The 18968-nt window shown below is 47.6% G+C and overlaps 1 protein-coding gene across 4 annotated transcripts in view; it reads right to left on the reverse strand.

Annotated features, from left to right (window-relative positions):
- Positions 1-18968, reverse strand: part of FAM117A (family with sequence similarity 117 member A) — a 57498-nt gene that overhangs the window by 9957 nt on the left and 28573 nt on the right. For 2 of the 4 annotated variants that reach the window (XM_070560649.1, XM_070560650.1), the window contains exons 2-3: positions 7526-7695; positions 1179-1270 (exon numbers count right to left, since the gene is read on the reverse strand). In XM_070560649.1, coding sequence (XP_070416750.1) covers positions 1179-1214 — 36 coding nt within the window. In that variant the 5' untranslated portion in view covers positions 1215-1270; positions 7526-7695. The remainder of the gene's footprint in view (positions 1-1178; positions 1271-7525; positions 7696-18968) is intronic. The other 2 variants (XM_070560651.1, XM_070560647.1) reach the window with 1 other exon arrangement.

Raw genomic sequence — 18968 nt, forward strand, 5'->3', positions numbered from 1 at the left:
AAAGTCCTCCTGAACATGCAAGCAGGTGGGGGGCATTTTCAGGGACAAGGGAGCCAGAGTGCTGAACTCAGCCCTGACTCCTGACCCCTCTTGGCTTTACCATGGCTCCTTCTCCTGGGCCCTGCTCTGCCCCCCGCGAGAACAGGCTCTCAGTCTGCCTGCTGTCCTCCCTCCCCCGCTGCACAGAAGACTGAGGGCCCAAGATGGAGGCACAGGGAGTTGCGGACCCACTTCCTGAGTCCCCACACAAGGGAGGAAGCTGTTGGCTCGAAGCATGAGGCAGAGGAGGACAAGATCCCTCCCTACCACCAACATCCCTACTTCCATTCCAAGGGAGGGGCCCAAGGGGGAGCGCTCCAGTGGAACCAGTTCCTCTCTAACTTCTTTGCACAAGCTGCCAAAACCATGAGGGCCTGGGAACCGTCTCCTCCAGCAGATCTGCTGACCTCCCCCGAGGTTGTTGCAAACAGAAAAGGGGGAGGATAAGAGGGAAAAAAACCAACAACTCACCACCCAACAGCTGTTAAGAAGAGCTCGGCGGGCAGTCTGAGGGGGACTGTGGGAGCAGACTGCCTGGGCGACAGCTGCAGTGGAGAGGGGCCACAGGGGGCTGGCTCTGCCTGGCTCTTCCTTCTCCCAGCTGCCCACCCATCAGGACCTTTACTGGGCTGTGCAACACAGCCAGGGTGGGACGATGCCCTAACTTCCTTTCCTGATACTAGCACCATAAGGGAGACATCCGGAGAGCCATTCCGCCCCAGTTCTCTCCTTTAGGAAAAGGGCCCACAACACATCCTTCAGGCCGTACCCCAAAGCCCTTGACGTGAAGCTGGTCTGACAGCACATGGCAACCAAGCAGCTGGTTTACTTCCAAATGCCCACATCTCTCTAAACCAGAGTATTGGCAGACAGAGGCTCAGAAAAGGCTGCTGCACAGACCGAGAAGTGAGAAGGAAGTCCATCTCTCCGGTGGCCCCTGCGCCGGCTGGCACACAAATGCTCCTCCCCTCCCAGGGCTCCAAAGCCAACCCTATAGAGTGACAGCTCTGCTAATCAAAGCTCTGGGTCCCACGCAAGGCTGTCATCCCTGGAAAGGTGGCAGAGACTCTAGAGGAGGGGTGAGAGAGGATAAAGTGAGGGTGCCCACGGCGCCTCCTCCAGGAAGGTTCTGTACTCACAGGTGGGTGGTGAGAGGTAGGAAAAAGCAGGCACATTCAGGCTGCCACCGGTTCTAACATCTCCCGCAAACTCTTCAACTCCCTTCTTTCTTCTGAGATATGTGAGGGGGTGGAAGGAGAAGTGTAGGCTAGCACCGGAGTTTAGAAGGGATGTGAAAATTCGGGGCAGCTAGGATCACCTCCTTTCTCATTCCACTTTACCCCACTGCTCTCTGCTCAGCGACGTTGTCCAGTAACCTCTGCCTCCTCTGTGTCAGCTGTGCTGCTAAGGCCATCGCTTTGCCTGAACCCCCACCCCTGGCGGTAGATATCACCCTCTTACCCTCCATTCCATGGGCTCTCCACACTTGGCTCTCTGTCCTCCCCAGGCAAACTGAGCTCCCTCTCCTTTTTCTTACTTTGCCCCTTGACCTGTAAGCCTGGTCTCCCCATCTAGGACGGCCTGCCAACTCTTCCCAGCATCCCCATCAGCAAGCCTTTCCTAACTTGTCCACCTTATGCTGACTGCTCCTTTGCTCTGGGTCTCCTCTGTTCAGATGGGTTCAGAGTAAGCATCATTCATACATTCAACAAACAGTTACCAATGCAAACTGTGTGTCAGTCAGGTACTGTTCCAGGTGCTGGGGACACATAAAGGCACAAAACAACAAAAGTCCTCGTCCTCTTTGAGTTTACATTCTAGATGGGGGCACAGTTTAAACAGTGATAAGTTCTAAGGGAAAAATACAGCAAAGGGGCTAGGAATGCTGGGTGGGGAAACAGGATTTTAAATGTCAGGAAAGTCCTCACTGAAAAGATAACATCTAAAGAAAAACCAGAGATGATGGAGGGAGCCATGTGGACATCTGAGGTAAGAGTGGTCGGGACGGAGGTAACAGTAAGTGCAAAGGCCCTGAAGCAGAATGATGAGGCCAGTGTGGCTGGAGCAGAGTGAGCAAGGGGCAGAGTAGCAGGAGATGAGGTCAGTAGGGTGACAGATTGAAAAATGGCTCCCACAGATATCAGGCCCTAATTCCTGGAACCTGTGAATGTTACCTTATATGGTAAAGTTTTTGCAGATGTGGTTAATTTAAGGATCTTGAGATGGGAAAATTACTCTGGATTATCCTGGTGGGCCCTAAATGCCATTACAAGTGTCCTCATGAGAGAGACACACAGGGAGATTAAACACTCTCAGAAGAAGATAAGATGATGTGACCACAGAGGCATAGATTGGAGTGACGTGGCCAGGAGCCAAGGAATGCTGGCAGCCACCAGAAGCTGGAAGATGCAAGGAATGACCTCCCAGAGAGAGTGCCTCCAGAGAGAGTGTAGGCCTGCCAACACCTTGATCTTGGCCTAGTGGAATGGAATTTGGACTTCTGGAACGACGAGAGAATAAATTTCTGCTGTTTCAAGCCACTAAGTGTGAGGTAATTTGTTACAGCAGCCTCAAGAACCTAATACAGTAGGTTATCCTGTGTTTGAGGCATTCACATGCTGGCTTTGAGTTTCCCGAAGGTGGGCATGTGCACAGGTGTGGGCTTCGGCCCCTCCAACTGAACTGGGAGCATCAAGAGTGGGGACGATGTGCTGCCCCTTATTTCCAGGGCCCCTGTGGGTCTCACCACAGATGTCTGGGCCAAGGTCTCCTGGAGCACAGAAAGGCCACAGCTAAGGAAGACTACCCTTCAAAGAGTGACCCTTTATGGCACAATAGGGGTCAAGCTATGCTGTGACTGCACCGTAAGTGGTCCTTCCAGATGATCCTTCAGAAGCAGGGTAGAGCCAGCTTGAGCTCAGCAGACCAAAAAAAGTCGTGGTTGTCAAAGGGACGCACACACTGGAACAGATTTATTTTAACACCCTGGCCCGGAGGGAACAGCTGGGGGAGAACAGGGCTACTTACTAGCCATGAGTGGAATCAGCCGACTGTGCAGATGATGCTCATGTTATGCAAAACTGAATGAGGCCTAGCCCAAGGAAGCCTGGCCTGGGATTCGGAGATCCCAAAGCAACATGTGGAAGGATAACTGGGCATGGGGGTGGGGGACAGCTCTCTAAAGAGCAGCCCGATATAACAACACGACGGGAGGGATGGAGCGGAAAACCCTCTAAACTGGAACCTGTTTCTCTGTGGACAACTCAACTAAGTTTCTGTCTGGACTCTGAGGCAAGAAGAGTCCTGGCCGTGCTGTCTCCAGTGACCTTGGCAGAGCCTGGCTGGCTCCTGGGAACATAACCCAGCATACCTGTGTGGAGGTGCAGAGCAGCGTGGTGTCTGGCCTGGTATGGGTGGTCAGTTACTGTGTGTTGAACTGAAATTCAGCAGGGAATCAGTGTCCTGGGTCTCTGGCCAGACGAAGAGGCAGGAAAGCCTCTGAGGATGGTCTGCCCACTAACTCAGAGAACTCTGGTTGCAGGTGGCCAAGGCCACCATCTCTGGCCCTACAGTTACTACGCAACCCTCAGATTTTCCATCATGGACCCATTGGCAAATAGTCTGTGCTGTTGTCAAACCATATGCTGAACAACTGACCCTGCTTGCTGGTCTGGAAAATAGGCGCAGTGCCCAGGCCCCCACACCCACAAAGGAAGGCCCGTGATAGGCAGCTGAATTGTGGATCATCACTAAATCCTGAGGCACTGGCTTGGGAAAAGGAGGAGGACAGTACACAGGTAAGGAGGGAAAAGCCACAGAAAGAGAAGTCTCCCCAAAGCATGCCACCTCCGCCTCTGGCCTGCAAGACACTCCGTGAGATTTGTCATTTTTTTTCCCCAAAGAGTAAGTCAGGCCTACCATCGAGGCTTCCTCACCACACCTGGAGGATACAGAGAAAACAGGGCTGGGGAGGAGCAGACAGGGAGGCCAGGCAGAGCAGGTACCCAGGGTCCCATCTGTCTGCAGGATGAGAAGATCAGTGGGGAACTTTGCTCAAACAGTCATCCCAGCTGTGGTGAGGCCACTTCCTCCCTATAGAAGAGTGCAAGAAGACTCAAATGCTTTGCACAACAAGAGAGAGGGGTGACCACAACCACTAGCATGTGCTGCCATCACCCGCCCTGGCCCAGGCCCAGCCGCCAGCAGGGGCTAGCCCAAAGCCCGCGGTGCCCGGCTCTGGTTTACCAGCTGACCTGGGGGAAGGGTGGTCCAGAGAAGGGAAAACGTATTCAGGTTGACCTGGAGAATCCTGACAAAGTCCTCCAGGACACAAAGAAACCTCCTCCAGATGATGGTGACCCCACACAGAAGCCTTCCTAGTTCTCCCTGGCTGGCTGCTCTGTGTCCAGCTCCCATTGCAGCCAAGCTCTTCCTGTGCTCACCAAGCTGATCTCTGGGAGACCTGGTCATCCCTCTCCCATTTCCCATCCTGGCTCAGAACATGCTGCAGCTCCAAAGCACCCCTGCTTCCCCGATGACCATCTTCACACCTCCTCCTGCTTCCTAGAACTACCTGTTTCCCAAGTAAGATCCATCCACCTGTCTTCCTCCCTGCCCCAAACCACTGGGTAACCCAGATCTCTCTGTCAGACTTTAAATTGCCCAGGGGCTACCGGTGCTATCCTTTGTGCCTGCCTAAGAGCTTAAAACACAGCTAAGCCCAGGGAGGGAATACTGGGACTGTTGGCAACCTGCTATGTTCGAGAAGCGAGAGCTTTTAACCCCATGTTTTGTCTTGTGAGAAGTCTTGAGGATGCAGCATGCCTCGCTATCTAAATGGCAGGTGTTCTGTGTCTGCTGCCCAGGTCTGAAACTTGCTCGGAACGGGCAGGGCCCTCGCTGGCTCTAGGGGCTTCAGAGAGGGGAGCTGCTCAGCCTAAACCATCACGATGGCTGCGGCCCTCACTGCAAGGCATGCCCCCGGGAATGCCAGGGCCGACATAGCTCCAAACACATGCTCTGGCTGCTGGCTCAGGTGTGGGGGTGGGGGACAAGTAGGAGAGCAGACGTGAGGGCCTGCCGGATACGGTGGATGTGCGACACTGGTGTGGCTAGAAGAGAAAGGGCTGAAGGTGAGGGCAGCGGTGGGAACAGCCCCCCTCGAGCTCAAAGGAATTAGGGACAGGTTCTGGGATCAATCTGTTTTTAACAACTTAGAAGCCTTCAAGGACTTTGGCACACCCTGCCTCCCTACCTTCCTCTATCTTCTCCACACTCCCTCGTATGTCCCCAGTCAAACCTCTCCCTCACGTCCAGGTCTTTCTGGCTGATACCCCTGTGCTCAGGAGGAAAGGAACACCAGCTACTTAGGGAGATGTCTTCATGGTGTAATACCAGTGTTGAAGAAGGTGGGTTGTGCCAGGCCAGGGGGCTTAAGTAGGAATTTGAATGGAGGCCAAAACCTAGAAGCAGAAAATTCCCAGAAGGCCAGGAACGACACTGAGGCAGAGCGCATGTTTTGGTTTGGATGCCTACGTTGATCAGAGTTCTCCCACCTCCTGACTGCAGCCACAATATTGACAGGTTGCTAAGAGTTCCTCGAGGGCTGGAGCCCATCCCGGGGAGAGAGGAAAGCTGCACAGCTCGGCCTTGCCAGACCCATGGAGGCGCATCGCTGACCTCTGTCTTGCTGTGGCAAGAAGCCCAGACTTGTTATATAAAAGATCTGGCCTGCAGCTGGAGCCTGAGCACAAACACACAGCCTGGAGCCCATGCCTCTAAATCCGGCCGGGGACCATCTGAGGCCAACCCGGCTGTGAGTTGACAGAGAATGCTATCTGAGGGATGAGATGGAGGCTTCCTCGAAGGCTGGTAGCAGGAAATGGCAGAGACGGGGATAGGTGGGCTACACAGAAGCCTGCAGTCTGACAAAGGGGGATGTAGTCGTGAGCTTACACGCTTCGAAGCAACCTCAAGTCCTGCTCCTCCAGGAAGCCCTCCTTGACTAGACACATTATTTGGACTAAACACTCCTCTCAAAAGAGAAAGGGGTGTGTGCTCCAGGGCTGTGAGGGAAAGCATAATTTATCCTAATTGCCCTTTTCAAAGGATATAGGGAACACCAGTGCCCAGGGCTCCCAGGAAGCTGACCTACTCTGTCTGCTCCCTGGAGTTGTTTTCCCCCCACATTCTGTTCATAGAGCTACAGCAGGCCATCGAGTTTAAGTGCAGCACACTCTTGTTGGTTCAAGGTGGGGTATTCCCAGGAGAATCCTCCTCCTCTAAGCTGTGCCAGACTTTGGCCCCTTCTCATCCCTTGGCTGTCTGTTTACTGGCCTTCATGGAACTGGCATCCAGACTAGCAGAGGCCAAATCATGTTCTCATTTCCTTCTTCTTCACTTGAACATGCCAAGAACAGTACTGGGCATTCAAACATTCACTAATAACATTTGAAAATGGATCTCATTAAAAAATATATCAAAGACAGGGACCGACATGGTGCGCTCAGAGGAGGAGGCAGGGGTAAGTGAGCGCACAAAACACTTTCCCACTTGGCCGTCACCCTGTCTGTGAGCAGGCAGAGCGGGCGCACGCCCCCCCAGCTCGCAGAGGAAGAGCTGTCTTGCCCAGCACCCCCGGGACGCCACTCTGCCTCCCAGCCTGTGTTCTTCCCAGCCTGTTTCCTCTTTCCTGAGAACAACTCGTTTTTTCTGAAGTTGAATAGGAATGGGTTCAAACTACATCAAAAAAGAGAAGATCCGACTCCTAACAACTTCACTGCTAAGAATGCTGAAGTCCCAAATCAGATTAAGAAATATCTTTGTGTAATTTCACATATGAGATGACTTCTTGCTCAGGCTAACACTATCTTATTCAAAAACTGACAAATGAACTGAATGGTCTATGAAGAGTTCTCCCAAGTCCAGGATTCTTAATGAAAAGATTGTTGTGAAGAAAAATCCTGAAGGAGGGGACCTGGGCTCCACAGGACTCGATCACAGGACTGGCTAGGGATCAACTCTCCATTATCTGAGAACTTTCCACTCCTATTGCTCCAGTGAGATCTACTCAGGCTTAACACACTTTTTGGGCCCCTCTTGCAGTTGTCTGGGGAATGCAAACTCAATTGAACGTTGGGCTCAGTTTAATTTTAGCAAGGTAAGTCTCATTTTTTAAAACCTAGAATAAATTCCAAAGTCAACTCTTGCTTACCCACACATGAATCCTCAAAGCCAACTGAAAAACCCCGATTAACTTCTCTCTTCCACCAGTCAGGTGGAATGCAAACTCATGTTCGTGTAAGTTTACAAAGAAAACCAAGCTGGTAAACATTAGATGATGAAAAGTTACATGGTGAACACGTACAGCCCAAACCCAGGACAAGTCATTTCAATGACCAAGAGTTGGTACGTAGATCAAAGGCCTCCTCAGCCAGCCCTCCCCGCCATCCTTATCCCTTATCCCATTAGGAGAGAGCTTCATTACCTGGGTGGCCTTGTCATTGGTACAGCAGGTGAAGGCCCCATCAACATCTCGTGGCCACTGGCCCAGAAGGTAGGAGCTGAGGATGGTGTCCAGGGAGAATGTACGTCGGACCTGGGGTGGCTGAGGCCTACACACTGACTTTTCTGGGGCCACGGAACACGGGACACTGGCTGGAAGAGAGCACAGCCCGCACACCTTGACATCAGTATGGAGGAAGGAGACGTGGTAACCAACCTTCTCTCTTCTAGGAAGCCTCGCCTGACTGCCACGTCTTCACTCATATCCACCTCCCTCCTAAAAGAATTTGAAGTGGCCCATAAAGCACATACAGTCTGACGAGCGCTTTCCTGACTTAACCAGCTGGCCTCTATCACTGGAAACAATTTACGCCATTTTACTTTGGATTGGGATTACTTTATACACGTTCTCTATCTTTTTCCTGTTCTTAATGGACTATGAACTGTGAATTCCTAGGTCTCCACACTGAGTTTCCCGAGAGCAGGTCTGTTTCCTATCATTAAAGAGGGAACTCTAAGTGGATAAAACCCAAGTTTTCTTTCATCTTTTATCTCCTGTCCTTCTTCCTCCTTCCAGCACCCACTATAGGATCCCTACACACTGCACACATTCAACCCAGTTAACTGAAAGCCTCTTCATACTTCCTTCAAGAGTAGTTAACTTCAGGGAGCCAAGATGACTGAGACAGAGAGCACAATCCAACTACTTTTGACTACCCAGGGCTGAGGAATCCAGTTTAGGAAAATATCCAAGTCTTTTGGTTCTCTCCTCTGTCTCTGACTTCTGACTACATGGGACAAAAATAAAGCAATTATAAATCTAACCCCTTTACTTTTTTTCTTGGTTAAAGCTTTCTGGGAGGAGGTAAGAGTTGAAACTGTTGATAAAATGTAAGGGTTCTGGAATCATCTGTAAGTTTCAATCATCTGGGTTGGCCATGTTTTCTACGGCCACTTTCAGAACACTCTACTCTCTCGAGATCTACAAGCCTCTTTCCTTTAAACACAGCAAAATGCTTTCACGTCTGTACCAAGCCCTTGATAATTCATGTGTGCATTAAGCACAGCAAAGGAACTGGGGATTGTAGGTATAAATAAACTTGAAGAGATTTATATTAAAGAGACACTAACAAGTTGGCAGTCCCTCAAAAAGTTAAACATAGAATTACCACACCATCCAGCAATTCTGCTTCCAGGTATATACCCAAGAGAACTGAAAGCAGGGTCTCAAAGAGCTATTTGTACACCCGTGTTCACAGCAGCATTATTCACAATAGCCAAAAGGTGGAAGAAACTCAAGTGCCCATTGACAGATGAATGCATAAACAGAATGTGGCATACACATGCAATGCGATGCTGGTCTAAAAAGGAATGAAGTTCTGATAACGTGGTACAATATGGATGAAACTTCAAAACATTATCTAAGCAAGATAAAACAGACACAAAAGGACAAATATTGTATGATTCCACTTATAGGAGGTACCTACAATAGGCAAATTCATAGGAACATAAAGTAGAAGAGAGGTTACCAGGGGCTTAGGGAGAGAAGGAAGAGGGGAGTTATTGTTTAATGGGCACGTAGTTTCTGCTTGGGATGGTGAAAATGTTCTGGAAATGGAGAGGGGTGATGGCTGCACAACATTGTGAACGTACTTAATGTCACTGAATTGTAACCTTAAAATGGTTAAATAATTTTTATTTTAAAAATTAATAAATAAAAAATAAAATTAATAAAATAAGTAAATTTTGCTATGTATGTTTTACCACAATAAAAAAAGAGACACTAACAACACTATCTACATTCTCCAAATCCATTCAAGTATTTACATACATTTTGACATACTTGTAATCAATACAAAATGTACTACATTAAGTTCTGCTTTGTTCTACCCATTTCATACACCCATTTCCAAGCATCAACAATCTACATATTTGTCATTTTTAATGACTAAAAATATTGCACCAGGTTGATATGCAGCAGTTTGCTTAGCTACTCCCACATCATTGGACATTTGAGGGGTCTTCCCCCTCCCAATTTGGATACCCTAAATGTTATTGCATGGACAACTTTTAGTCTCAGTTTTTATCTAATTCCTGGTATATTTCTAAGTTATCTCCCTCAGCTATCATATAATACGTGTTCATTTAAAACAAATTAAAAATAACATAATTAGGGGCCGGCCCCATGGCTGAGTGGTTAAGTTTGCGTGCTCTGCTTCAGCGGCCCAGGGTTTCACCGGTTCAGATCCTGGGCGTGGACATGGCACCACTTGTCAGGCCATGCTGAGGCAGTGTCCCACATGCCACAACTAGAAGGGCCCATAATTAAAAATATACAACTATGTACCAGGGGGCTTTGGGGAGGAAAAAAGTAAAATAAAATATTTTTTAAAAAATGACAATTATAAAAGTACTAAGTGTGAGTTGTGGAAAAGAAATACATAAACAAAAAGAAAAAAACCCTCAACTCTCAATATCCACAGATAATCATTGAAGATACTATGAGATATATATCCTTATCAGTCTTACCGTCTGCATGTCTATGTGTGTGTGCATGCTTTAAAATACAAATTGGGATCATATTGTACATATCATTTCACAAGGTGTTTTAACATTATGACATAAACACTTTTCCAAATCAATATATATTGAACTACAAGACCTCTTTTAAATGATCTTAACACTTCTGTTAAAACTCTTCAAAGGCTCCCTTTCAAAGATGGTCATCAAAGGCCTCATGTTCCGGTCCTGCTTACCTTTATATTTCACTCCTCTTCAAGGTCTCTATGTCCTGGACAAACCACACTACACGCCACTTCCCACCCATGTCCCGGGCCTTCCCTCCTCTGAGTGATGTGTCCAGGGTTGAAATCTGAGCCTCTGACTCCACAGAGTCTCCTGGATCCTCTGGAAGGAAAGTCTCAGAATTCTCTGATTTTACCCAACACTTTGTACTCTTCAAGTACTTACCACCCTCTCTCTTGTCATTACGGGCATTTGCAATTTCTAGATAATAAACAACCTGAGGCCAAGGACTGTCTCTAACTTGTCTTTGTACCCCCTGCAATGCCTAAAGCATAGGGCTGGTGATTGGGAGGTGCCTAAGTATTTGAACAAAATCAAAGAACTGTTACTACAAGGGTAGACCTGCTCCAATCATACCATGGATTCTAAGCGCGTCTACTTTGCACATCCAGGCTCTTCCTGCTCCCCACAAGTAAAGCCCTCAGAGCTGTTTGTCTCTTTTTCTGAGGCTCAGGAAGGCCCAACCTCTTTCTTTCCCTCCCTGTACCTTGTCGCCCAGTAAATTGGTGATAGACATGCCGGGTTCAAGCCCCAATTTCATCTCCTATATGATCATTTCAACTATTCATTTTCCTATCCTGGGTTTAAGATCAAAGGAGGCAACTGGATATTTCTGGGAGCTTCTGACTCACACCAACAGCCAGGTCAGACATCAAAATGCTGTCCTGGGGCCCTCAACCTGTCTGTAAGAGCCCACCGATGAGGCAGGGGCCCTGGAAAGTAAGTTTACAACATTACATGACAGAGAAGTAAAGATGCAGGTGGAAACTAGACAAGCAAGAGATTGGCTTAAAGGCTAGAATGCAATGCTCCTAAGGCTGCGTCCTAACAGTGTGAAGGACAAGGGCTATGTCTCCAGGGCTGAGAAAGAATCGAGGGGGAGAAAGATTTCTTGAAGCTGCCTCTCCCAGCCCCTCGGCAGAGGTTGCCACAAAATCTCCTTTAGATTTTTTCCGTACTGAGACCTTAAATACTCTCTTGTGATTATACTGTATTTTCACCTCTTGCCCCATCCCCACAGCCCTTTCATGTGTGTAATCTTTTACTCTCCTGTCAGCTCTAAGAAGGGCTCGGAAAGACTCCTAAGGGGCCTAAGGCACAGAGAAGCCCCATCTCTGCTTGGACTCGGTCGCCCAGCAAGTCAGCAGCAGTCTGACATCTAAATCCAAGCCTCCTACCTCCTGAATCAACTCACAGGGGCTTGAGGCCCTCTTGAATCAGATCAGGAAAACCCTCTGAGGTTGCAGAGATACCTGCCTCAACACCTTGAGGAAGGACTGCTTCTTTAGCTCCTTTTTAGGAAAAGGGAATAAGGCAAGAGATGGCAGGCCGGACCCTGGTGTCTGCAATGACCTTCTTCTGTTTTTTGGGTTTATTTTTTGAAGAAGTCTTTGAAATCCAGGGTAAAGCATTCTACTATCACCACAGCCCTATTTTACATCAGTTCTCAGTGCCCTTCACGTCCCACCCCATTCATGAGCTATAGTAGGAGTCCAATCTCAAGGGCAGTAATCAGAGGTGGTACTTTACTCCCAGGAATCCCATGGCTAGGGAGAACCTAGAATCCTGGAATTTGGTGTGAGAATCCAACCACCCATTTTGGTCAACTCTACATGCTTTCTGGCCACCTCTGACCAAAGTTATTCACAAAGACTCTGAGGTCCTTGAGTCCTGACTTCCTCATCCATAAGTCACATACCCACACACAAACAAAAAAGGAAGGAAAGAAGGGAGAGAAGGGGGAAGAGATGGGAATGCGGAGACACCAAGCACCCCCATCCAGAAGCAGCAGCCTCTGACCCCTCCTCTCTGCTAGACCTGCAAGGATCCCATTGACTCTAAGTCAAACCGGAGGACTCGCCTGTTTCTTTTCCTTAAATGAGAAAGCTGAGCCTCCGCCTTATTTCTACAGTGACCCCATCCTAGCTTAGGATGCTGGCACAGCCACTAGCTAGCCACAAGATGACAGAATTACCTTCCGTCACAGAGCCCTCAGCAAGGTCCCTCTCCCCTCCCAAACTCCCAAATTCTTGGCATGTCTGGGCCCCTCTGAGGAGACTAAAATGCCATGTTTCCTTCAATGCCCAGAAAATTGGGGGGGGGGGGGGCACTTAAAAAAAAAAGATTAGAGTTTGATAGGGAAAAAATCTACCACTTATTTCAAAATCCTCACTCCTAATGGTTTGGGGAGCACCTGCTAATTTGGGCATCAAAACTGGTTAAGGGCTAAACCAAGGGGTCAGCTGGGAGCGGCTGAGAGGTGAGAGACCTAGTTCTGATTGCAGCTCTGCCCTCACTGTAGAGTGACTGCAGCCACCACTCAACCTCACTGGGTCTGCTCTCCCATCTGACAAGCAGGAGCACAGTCTTGGTCTAAGTTACCTCTTAGAGATGCTATAAAGAATAGAAGACGAGAAACAAAAACGCTTTAAAGTCTTCATTAGATAGATTATGTCAAACCAATTACTGTCACTTAATCCCTCCCCCAACCACAATCCCTAGAAGGTGGGAGTGAGGGAGCCAAGAAAGAGGAGACTATCTAGAAAAGATGTACAGTGTGAGTTCTGGCCACCACCATCCCCTGGGAAGGTGCACATCTTTTGTGTCAAAGCCCTTTCCTTTCCTATCATGGTCTGACCCAGCATGGACACCACCTTGAATAAATGGTGCAGGGAGAATTAAGCTGCTTGTAGACGTGGGTCTTGGCAGCTGCAGGTCGGCACTCAAGTTGTGCTAGCCAATGAGACCTACCTCAGTCACAAACCTTCCCCAAGAAATCTCACAAATGAGTATAGTGGAAATAGAGGCTCATGGCTTATCCCTCCCTCATGGGCATACCGGAAAGATCTGGGCATTGGGCTCTGCCCTGCAATTGTGTGATTATGCTTAAAGGAGAAGAAGTGTTGAGAAGTCACAACGGTTGCTTGTGGTTGGAAGATGAACTGGTTTCATTTCTGGAAAGTACCCCTCTCAGATTTGGGAAACAGAGGGGCGGGATATAGGACAATCGGCTCCCCTATCTGAGAAGAGACACCCATATCATGACAGGCCATGACAAAGCAGCAGGCTGCCGGGCCACTGGCAGGGTGGCTGCAGGAGGGTGGAGTGTCCTGTTTACAGCACTGTGGGGTATTATCGGCCCATCGCATGCAGCAGCCTCCACAGCCCAACCACCTGGCGAAGTATCCTGGCATAGAGCCAGGCCGTGTTACCATGCAGCTGAGCAGTGGCGGATGCTTTGGTTCTTGGGCAACAGCAAATGGAAAAAAACAAAACACAACAGCACACACCAGAGATAAGAAACTTTAGGTTCTATCTTCCAGAGCCACGTGGCTCTGTCTTCCAACTGCTGCATTTGTATGCCTTTGGGGAGAGGGGGCTCTGAGTGCAGAGGGCCAGGGGTCAAGCATCTGTGCATTGGGGGATAGTCAATAAGGCGGAAGCATACAAACAGCAGACAAGACACTGAACCAAGAGTGGCCAAGAGGGGCCCGGTACTCCATAGTAAACTGATTCCTTCAGTAAGCAGATTTTAAGTGCCCACCACAGCCAGCTGTGATAAGCACTGGCGATACAGGAGAAGCAGGACAAGAAGTTGCTGGCAAAGTTGAAGAGGGGGAGGCTGATAGAGGCCCTAAGCACCTGAAGTTACCCCCAGCCAATGCCTCTTCAGAAGGATCACCAATCTGTCTCTGATATTCCCTCATATCCCTGTCTGGAAATCAGCTCAGGCCTGACCACACCAGCAAATGCTGCCCCCAGGAGCCCGAAGGAGAAGGGTGACAGCTCTTAGAAACAGGAAAGCAACAGACGAAGCAGGAATTGAGGCACTTGTGGCTTCCCTTCTCAACTTGGCCAGAGACAGAGTGTGGGGTGGAGGCTCAGCAGCTTACAAGGAGAAACCAGCCCCTGACAAAATGGTCCCAGCTGGGCATCTAGGGAGGCCACTTATTTTACTATCTTTGGGGCAATGTAGGAGAGAGAAGCCTGGGAAATAAGACAAGGCTACTCTCCACACATCCTCCATTAGCAGGATGCCCAGTAATCCCAAAATGCCTAAGAAGGATTACAGAAGGAAGGAGAGAGAGGCAGCCAATGAGATCGCACACATGGCAGAAACTCAACAACTAGCTGGTCCAACAAACAAGCTCTGAGTCATTTTCTCATGGCGTTGGGCTTTGAAGCATTATTAGCAGTAGTCTCCCCGCCTCCCCTCTTAAAGAGAAAATAACTTATAACAGAAGCTAGACATATGCTGGAGGAAATAAGAAAATGCAGATGAGCAAAAACCGAAAAATAAACACCATGCATGCCCCCACTCAGAGATCACCACGGTGCACATCCTTCCTGCTCTCTCTCCAGGCACATATGTATTTTTCATAAAATGGGATCATATTATACACGTTTTCCTACAATCTGCTATTTTCAGTCACTGATCTCCACTTAAGAAGGAGAAGCAGGCAGGGGCAGGGCTACCCAGGAGGCTGAGGCAGGGTGTACAGTTGGACATGGAGGGAGCAGGCTCGCCCCGTCCCCGTCTCCTAGCTGTGATGCAGTGCTTTTGTTGGGGGGAATGTTAATCTGGAGAGGAGCAAACTAAAACAGGGATTCAGAATTTCTAAACATTTCCCCAATAAGAGATTTGCAGTAAGCAGGGGAAGTTCCTCCTAGCAGCTTCACAGGGATTATTTTTCCATTTCAGTATGTGTGCTGGGATTAAACAGTGCAGGCAGTCTTCTGAGCTCCCTGTGGTCCAGCGCTGCTTAACTGCTTAACTCAGGGACATGTGGGTTTTGGAGGGAAGTTGTGGTCAAACCGAAATCCCCTATATGACTGTACAAGAGTTAGAAGCCCTCTTTGGAAAGCCCAAGGAGACCCCATCAATCCCAGCTGGGAAAATTAAACCCAGGGCTTTGAATACTTCTTTCAACACCAAGCAATAGCTCATTTCAGCCAAAGAAGGGAGAAGAAACTAGATTAAAAAGAAAGAAGAAAAAAAAAAAGAGTAACATCCTATTTTCCTAACCATAAAGGGTTAACTAAAGAGAAATGAAAAAGAGTGGTGATATTTGTGCATGCAGGAAAAACTTCTCGGCCAGGCTCTCAATTAATTACTAACTCCATATTTAAGTGGGTAGCCAAGTAAAAGCAATTCTGGCTGTGTGTCTGACTGCCCAGGATGCAGACCATATCCATAGGTAGCACGAAGGAAGAGCCAGGAGAAACCCATCTGGAGATGTCACACCGTGGGGAAAAAATAAGGAATATGCTAACTCTTTGCATCAGCAAGGAGGAAAAAAGTGATTCCCACAGAGAGAGAGGAGGGGTATAAAAAGAACAGACAGCAGTTAGACATTTGTTCAATTCTCAAGAAAATGCAGTTAGAAGAAAAGGAAGTGGTGTGAACTTTTCACCTTTTATCTGAATTTTCTGAAGAGGACTTCTATAGGATTTCAACATTTTAAAAATAAAACAAAATACCAGCAGTTACTGATTGGAGCATGCCTTCCTTTGGGATCTACTTGGCCTTTGCCAGAAGAGCATAAATAGCACATAGCCTAGACTTCTCTCCCTAAACAAAATCCTCACCCCATGGGGATTTGGGAGCAATGAGTTTCTGGGTGGCCTATAAGCTCAGAGGACAGGCATGAACCCTTCAGTATCTTCACTTCTTACAACAATCTGATTCCTATCAAGCAGAGAAGAAATCACGACATCCAGTCAGCTCTTTTAAGATAAGTGAGGTGAAGGAAGAACCAGAGATTGGGGAGCTTCATCTACAATAAATCCTGTGAGGGGACAACGGTGATTGAAACTATCCTGATTTCTGTTCTCAACGTGTCACCCCACACACTCTCATGAATTCTCCTATGGAAGAGGGGACAGAGCTTCCAAGGCATTACAGGTTGGTGGGCCCATGACATGCCCTCACATAGAGTTGAACTGATTTCTGCAATGCCACAGGGCAAATTGAGACGCCGGCCTTTTCTCCTCAAAAGAAGACTCTTGAAAGTACATTTCCCACCCTTGTGTTTCATTGTCAGACGCAACTGTGGTGACTGCCTGGCCGCCTTGGTTCAGCAACTACTCCACCCATTGGGAGGGTTCATTCCCTTCCCTTGCTAGGAACCAGGACAACTGATACTCAATTTAATATCAGCCCAAAAAATACCTAGACTTTGACTGAATTTGGTGGCCCCATTTTGATACCTTCCCCCCAATGATTCCAAAACCCAAAAGAAAAATTTTTTTGTTCCTCTTTTGAACTGCTCGTGTCAATCCCACATCCACTAGTGTTAATTCAGAACTTGCTTTATGCCAACTCCCAAAGTAATATCCCAATCAGGAAGTCATCAGTGGATGCCAAAACTACCAAGAGAAGCATTGTGGGGAACAAAATACTTAAATAATGTCAAAGTATCACCCATAAACCACTTATTAAGAGAAGAATAAAGTACTTTTGCAGTGGGAAATCTGGGGGTCACCACCTCAAGTGACCAAACTTAGCATTACTAGCAATGGACATTCTGACACTATGTGCCTCCCAAAGTGGTATATTATGAAGTACACAACTTCACCCATGAAATGTTCTTGCCAAAAATCTTTTACCTGAATTGAATCAGGCTCCATCTCTAACTCCCCATTTGCAGGAAACACAGGGGATAGAGGAACAAGTTAAATGCCACCAAGAGCAAAGTCAGAAAAATCCAGAATGTGAGACAGCTGGAAGGCAACTGGTCCAGACTTTTCAAAAGTCAGTCATTAAAAACCAAAACCAAAAAAAAAACAAAGAAAAAAAACAGGAGTGGGAAGGGAATTCTAGATAGACTTTTCAAAAAGACATAACTAAATGAGAACCTTTGACTGGATCCTGGATCAAAAACAAAAACAGCCACCAAAGGGGAAATTTGAAAACGAACTGGATATTCGATGATATGGAATTATGGGATAATTTCCTTAGGTGTAATGCTGATATTGTGATTCTGTAGAAGCATGTCCTTATACTCAGGAGATGCCACTGAAGGGTGAAGTGTCATGATATTTGCAACTTATTTTCAAATTGTTTATCAGAAAAAGCGCATACGGACACATAGCTACAGAGAACTGACTGGTGGTTACCACGGAGGAAGGGGGCTGAGTGGCGGGTGAAGCCAGTAAAAGTGCACATGTATACGGCTATAAATGAAAACTAGACTTTTGGTGGTGAACATGATGTAATCTAAACAGAAGTCAAAATACAATGATGTACACCAGAAATTTATATAATGCCATAAACTAACGTTATCTCAATAAAAAAAGTGCTTATTGATGCACATATGTGTATACATGTAAACACACATATACATAATACACAGGAGAGAAGAGAGATCAGAAAATTGTGGTGTTTCACCTGGATTCACCAGAGTCTAGGTGAAAGATAAACGTGTGTGCGTTGTGCTGACAACCTTTCTGTAGGTTTGAAATTTTTCCAAAATAAAGTTGTGAGAAAAAAAACAACTGGCTTGATTTGGGAAGACAGAAATTCAATTCACTCCTCAGCAAGGATCTAAACTCTTTAGCGCTTCCATCTTGGCAGGCTGTAGTCAAATTCAATTGGGTCACTGCTTTGGACTTCTAATTTGGGGAAAGAGAAGGTGGGCAAGAAGAAACGAAACAGTAAATGAGGCTTACTTGGAGGCAAGGAATCGAAAGATGTAAATCAGTACAAGGTAGAATAAAGACACTAAGCGAAGACGATTTTAAATTAAGAAGTATCTAGTCATCCCAGGAGCAAGACCGAAACTGCGGGCAGAATGAAGGGGTTCCGATAGGTCCAGAAACACAGTTGGTGTTGGATATAACCTCAGCTATTTCCAGCCAAGTCACCCCCGGCCATTCATTTGCCATTATTGCTCTTCAAAAGGAATGTGGAAACCAGCGAGATCCCAGGGAAGATGGGTAAAAATAGCTAGGGGGGAGGTAGCTAGATCCTAGGAGGAAGGTGAAATAAATTAGGATTTATCAGTCTTTTTCTGTGTAGCGCAAAAATGAAGGGCAATAAAAAGTTAGGAGAGTCTAGCTAGATAAAAGGAAGAACTTCTTGCTCATCGGAATTGAATGAGGGAGATTGCAGAGTCTGCCCCTGAACAGATCCAGGGAGAAATAATTCCATACCCCTAGATGTCTCAACATTCACCGCCCGGAAGGCAGCAGGTTACACCAGAAGAGTCTTAGCCTCCTCTAGTTCTAGAATTCCCCAACTATTAACGGGCAATAAGGTAGGGCTACTGATCAATTCAGCTAAATTGAAAGTTCAGAGCCTGTGCTACTATCTGGGGCAAGATAAATTCAGGGAGGGGAAGGACAAAGTCAAAGGGAGATTTGCCTTAGCTAGGCTGATCAGACAGCTGTGTTGTGGGCTCCCAGATGATCTCTCCCACCTCCTCCCCCCAGCAGGAGGGTATAAATAGCGTTCAATTTACCTGTGGCTAGCCACAAGCAGAAGGTCTGGTCACGTGACTGGGCAAGCTGGGAGTAACCACGGAGTAGACATCAGAGCTCAGAGGGCAGGTTTGCTCACTTGCTACACCTCACTAGGTTGGAATCTGTCAGGACCTCTGCTCTTAACCCTAACTCTGGTT

This window comes from Equus przewalskii, chromosome 10 (genome assembly GCF_037783145.1).
Source record: "Equus przewalskii isolate Varuska chromosome 10, EquPr2, whole genome shotgun sequence".
Lineage (NCBI taxonomy): Eukaryota > Metazoa > Chordata > Mammalia > Perissodactyla > Equidae > Equus > Equus przewalskii.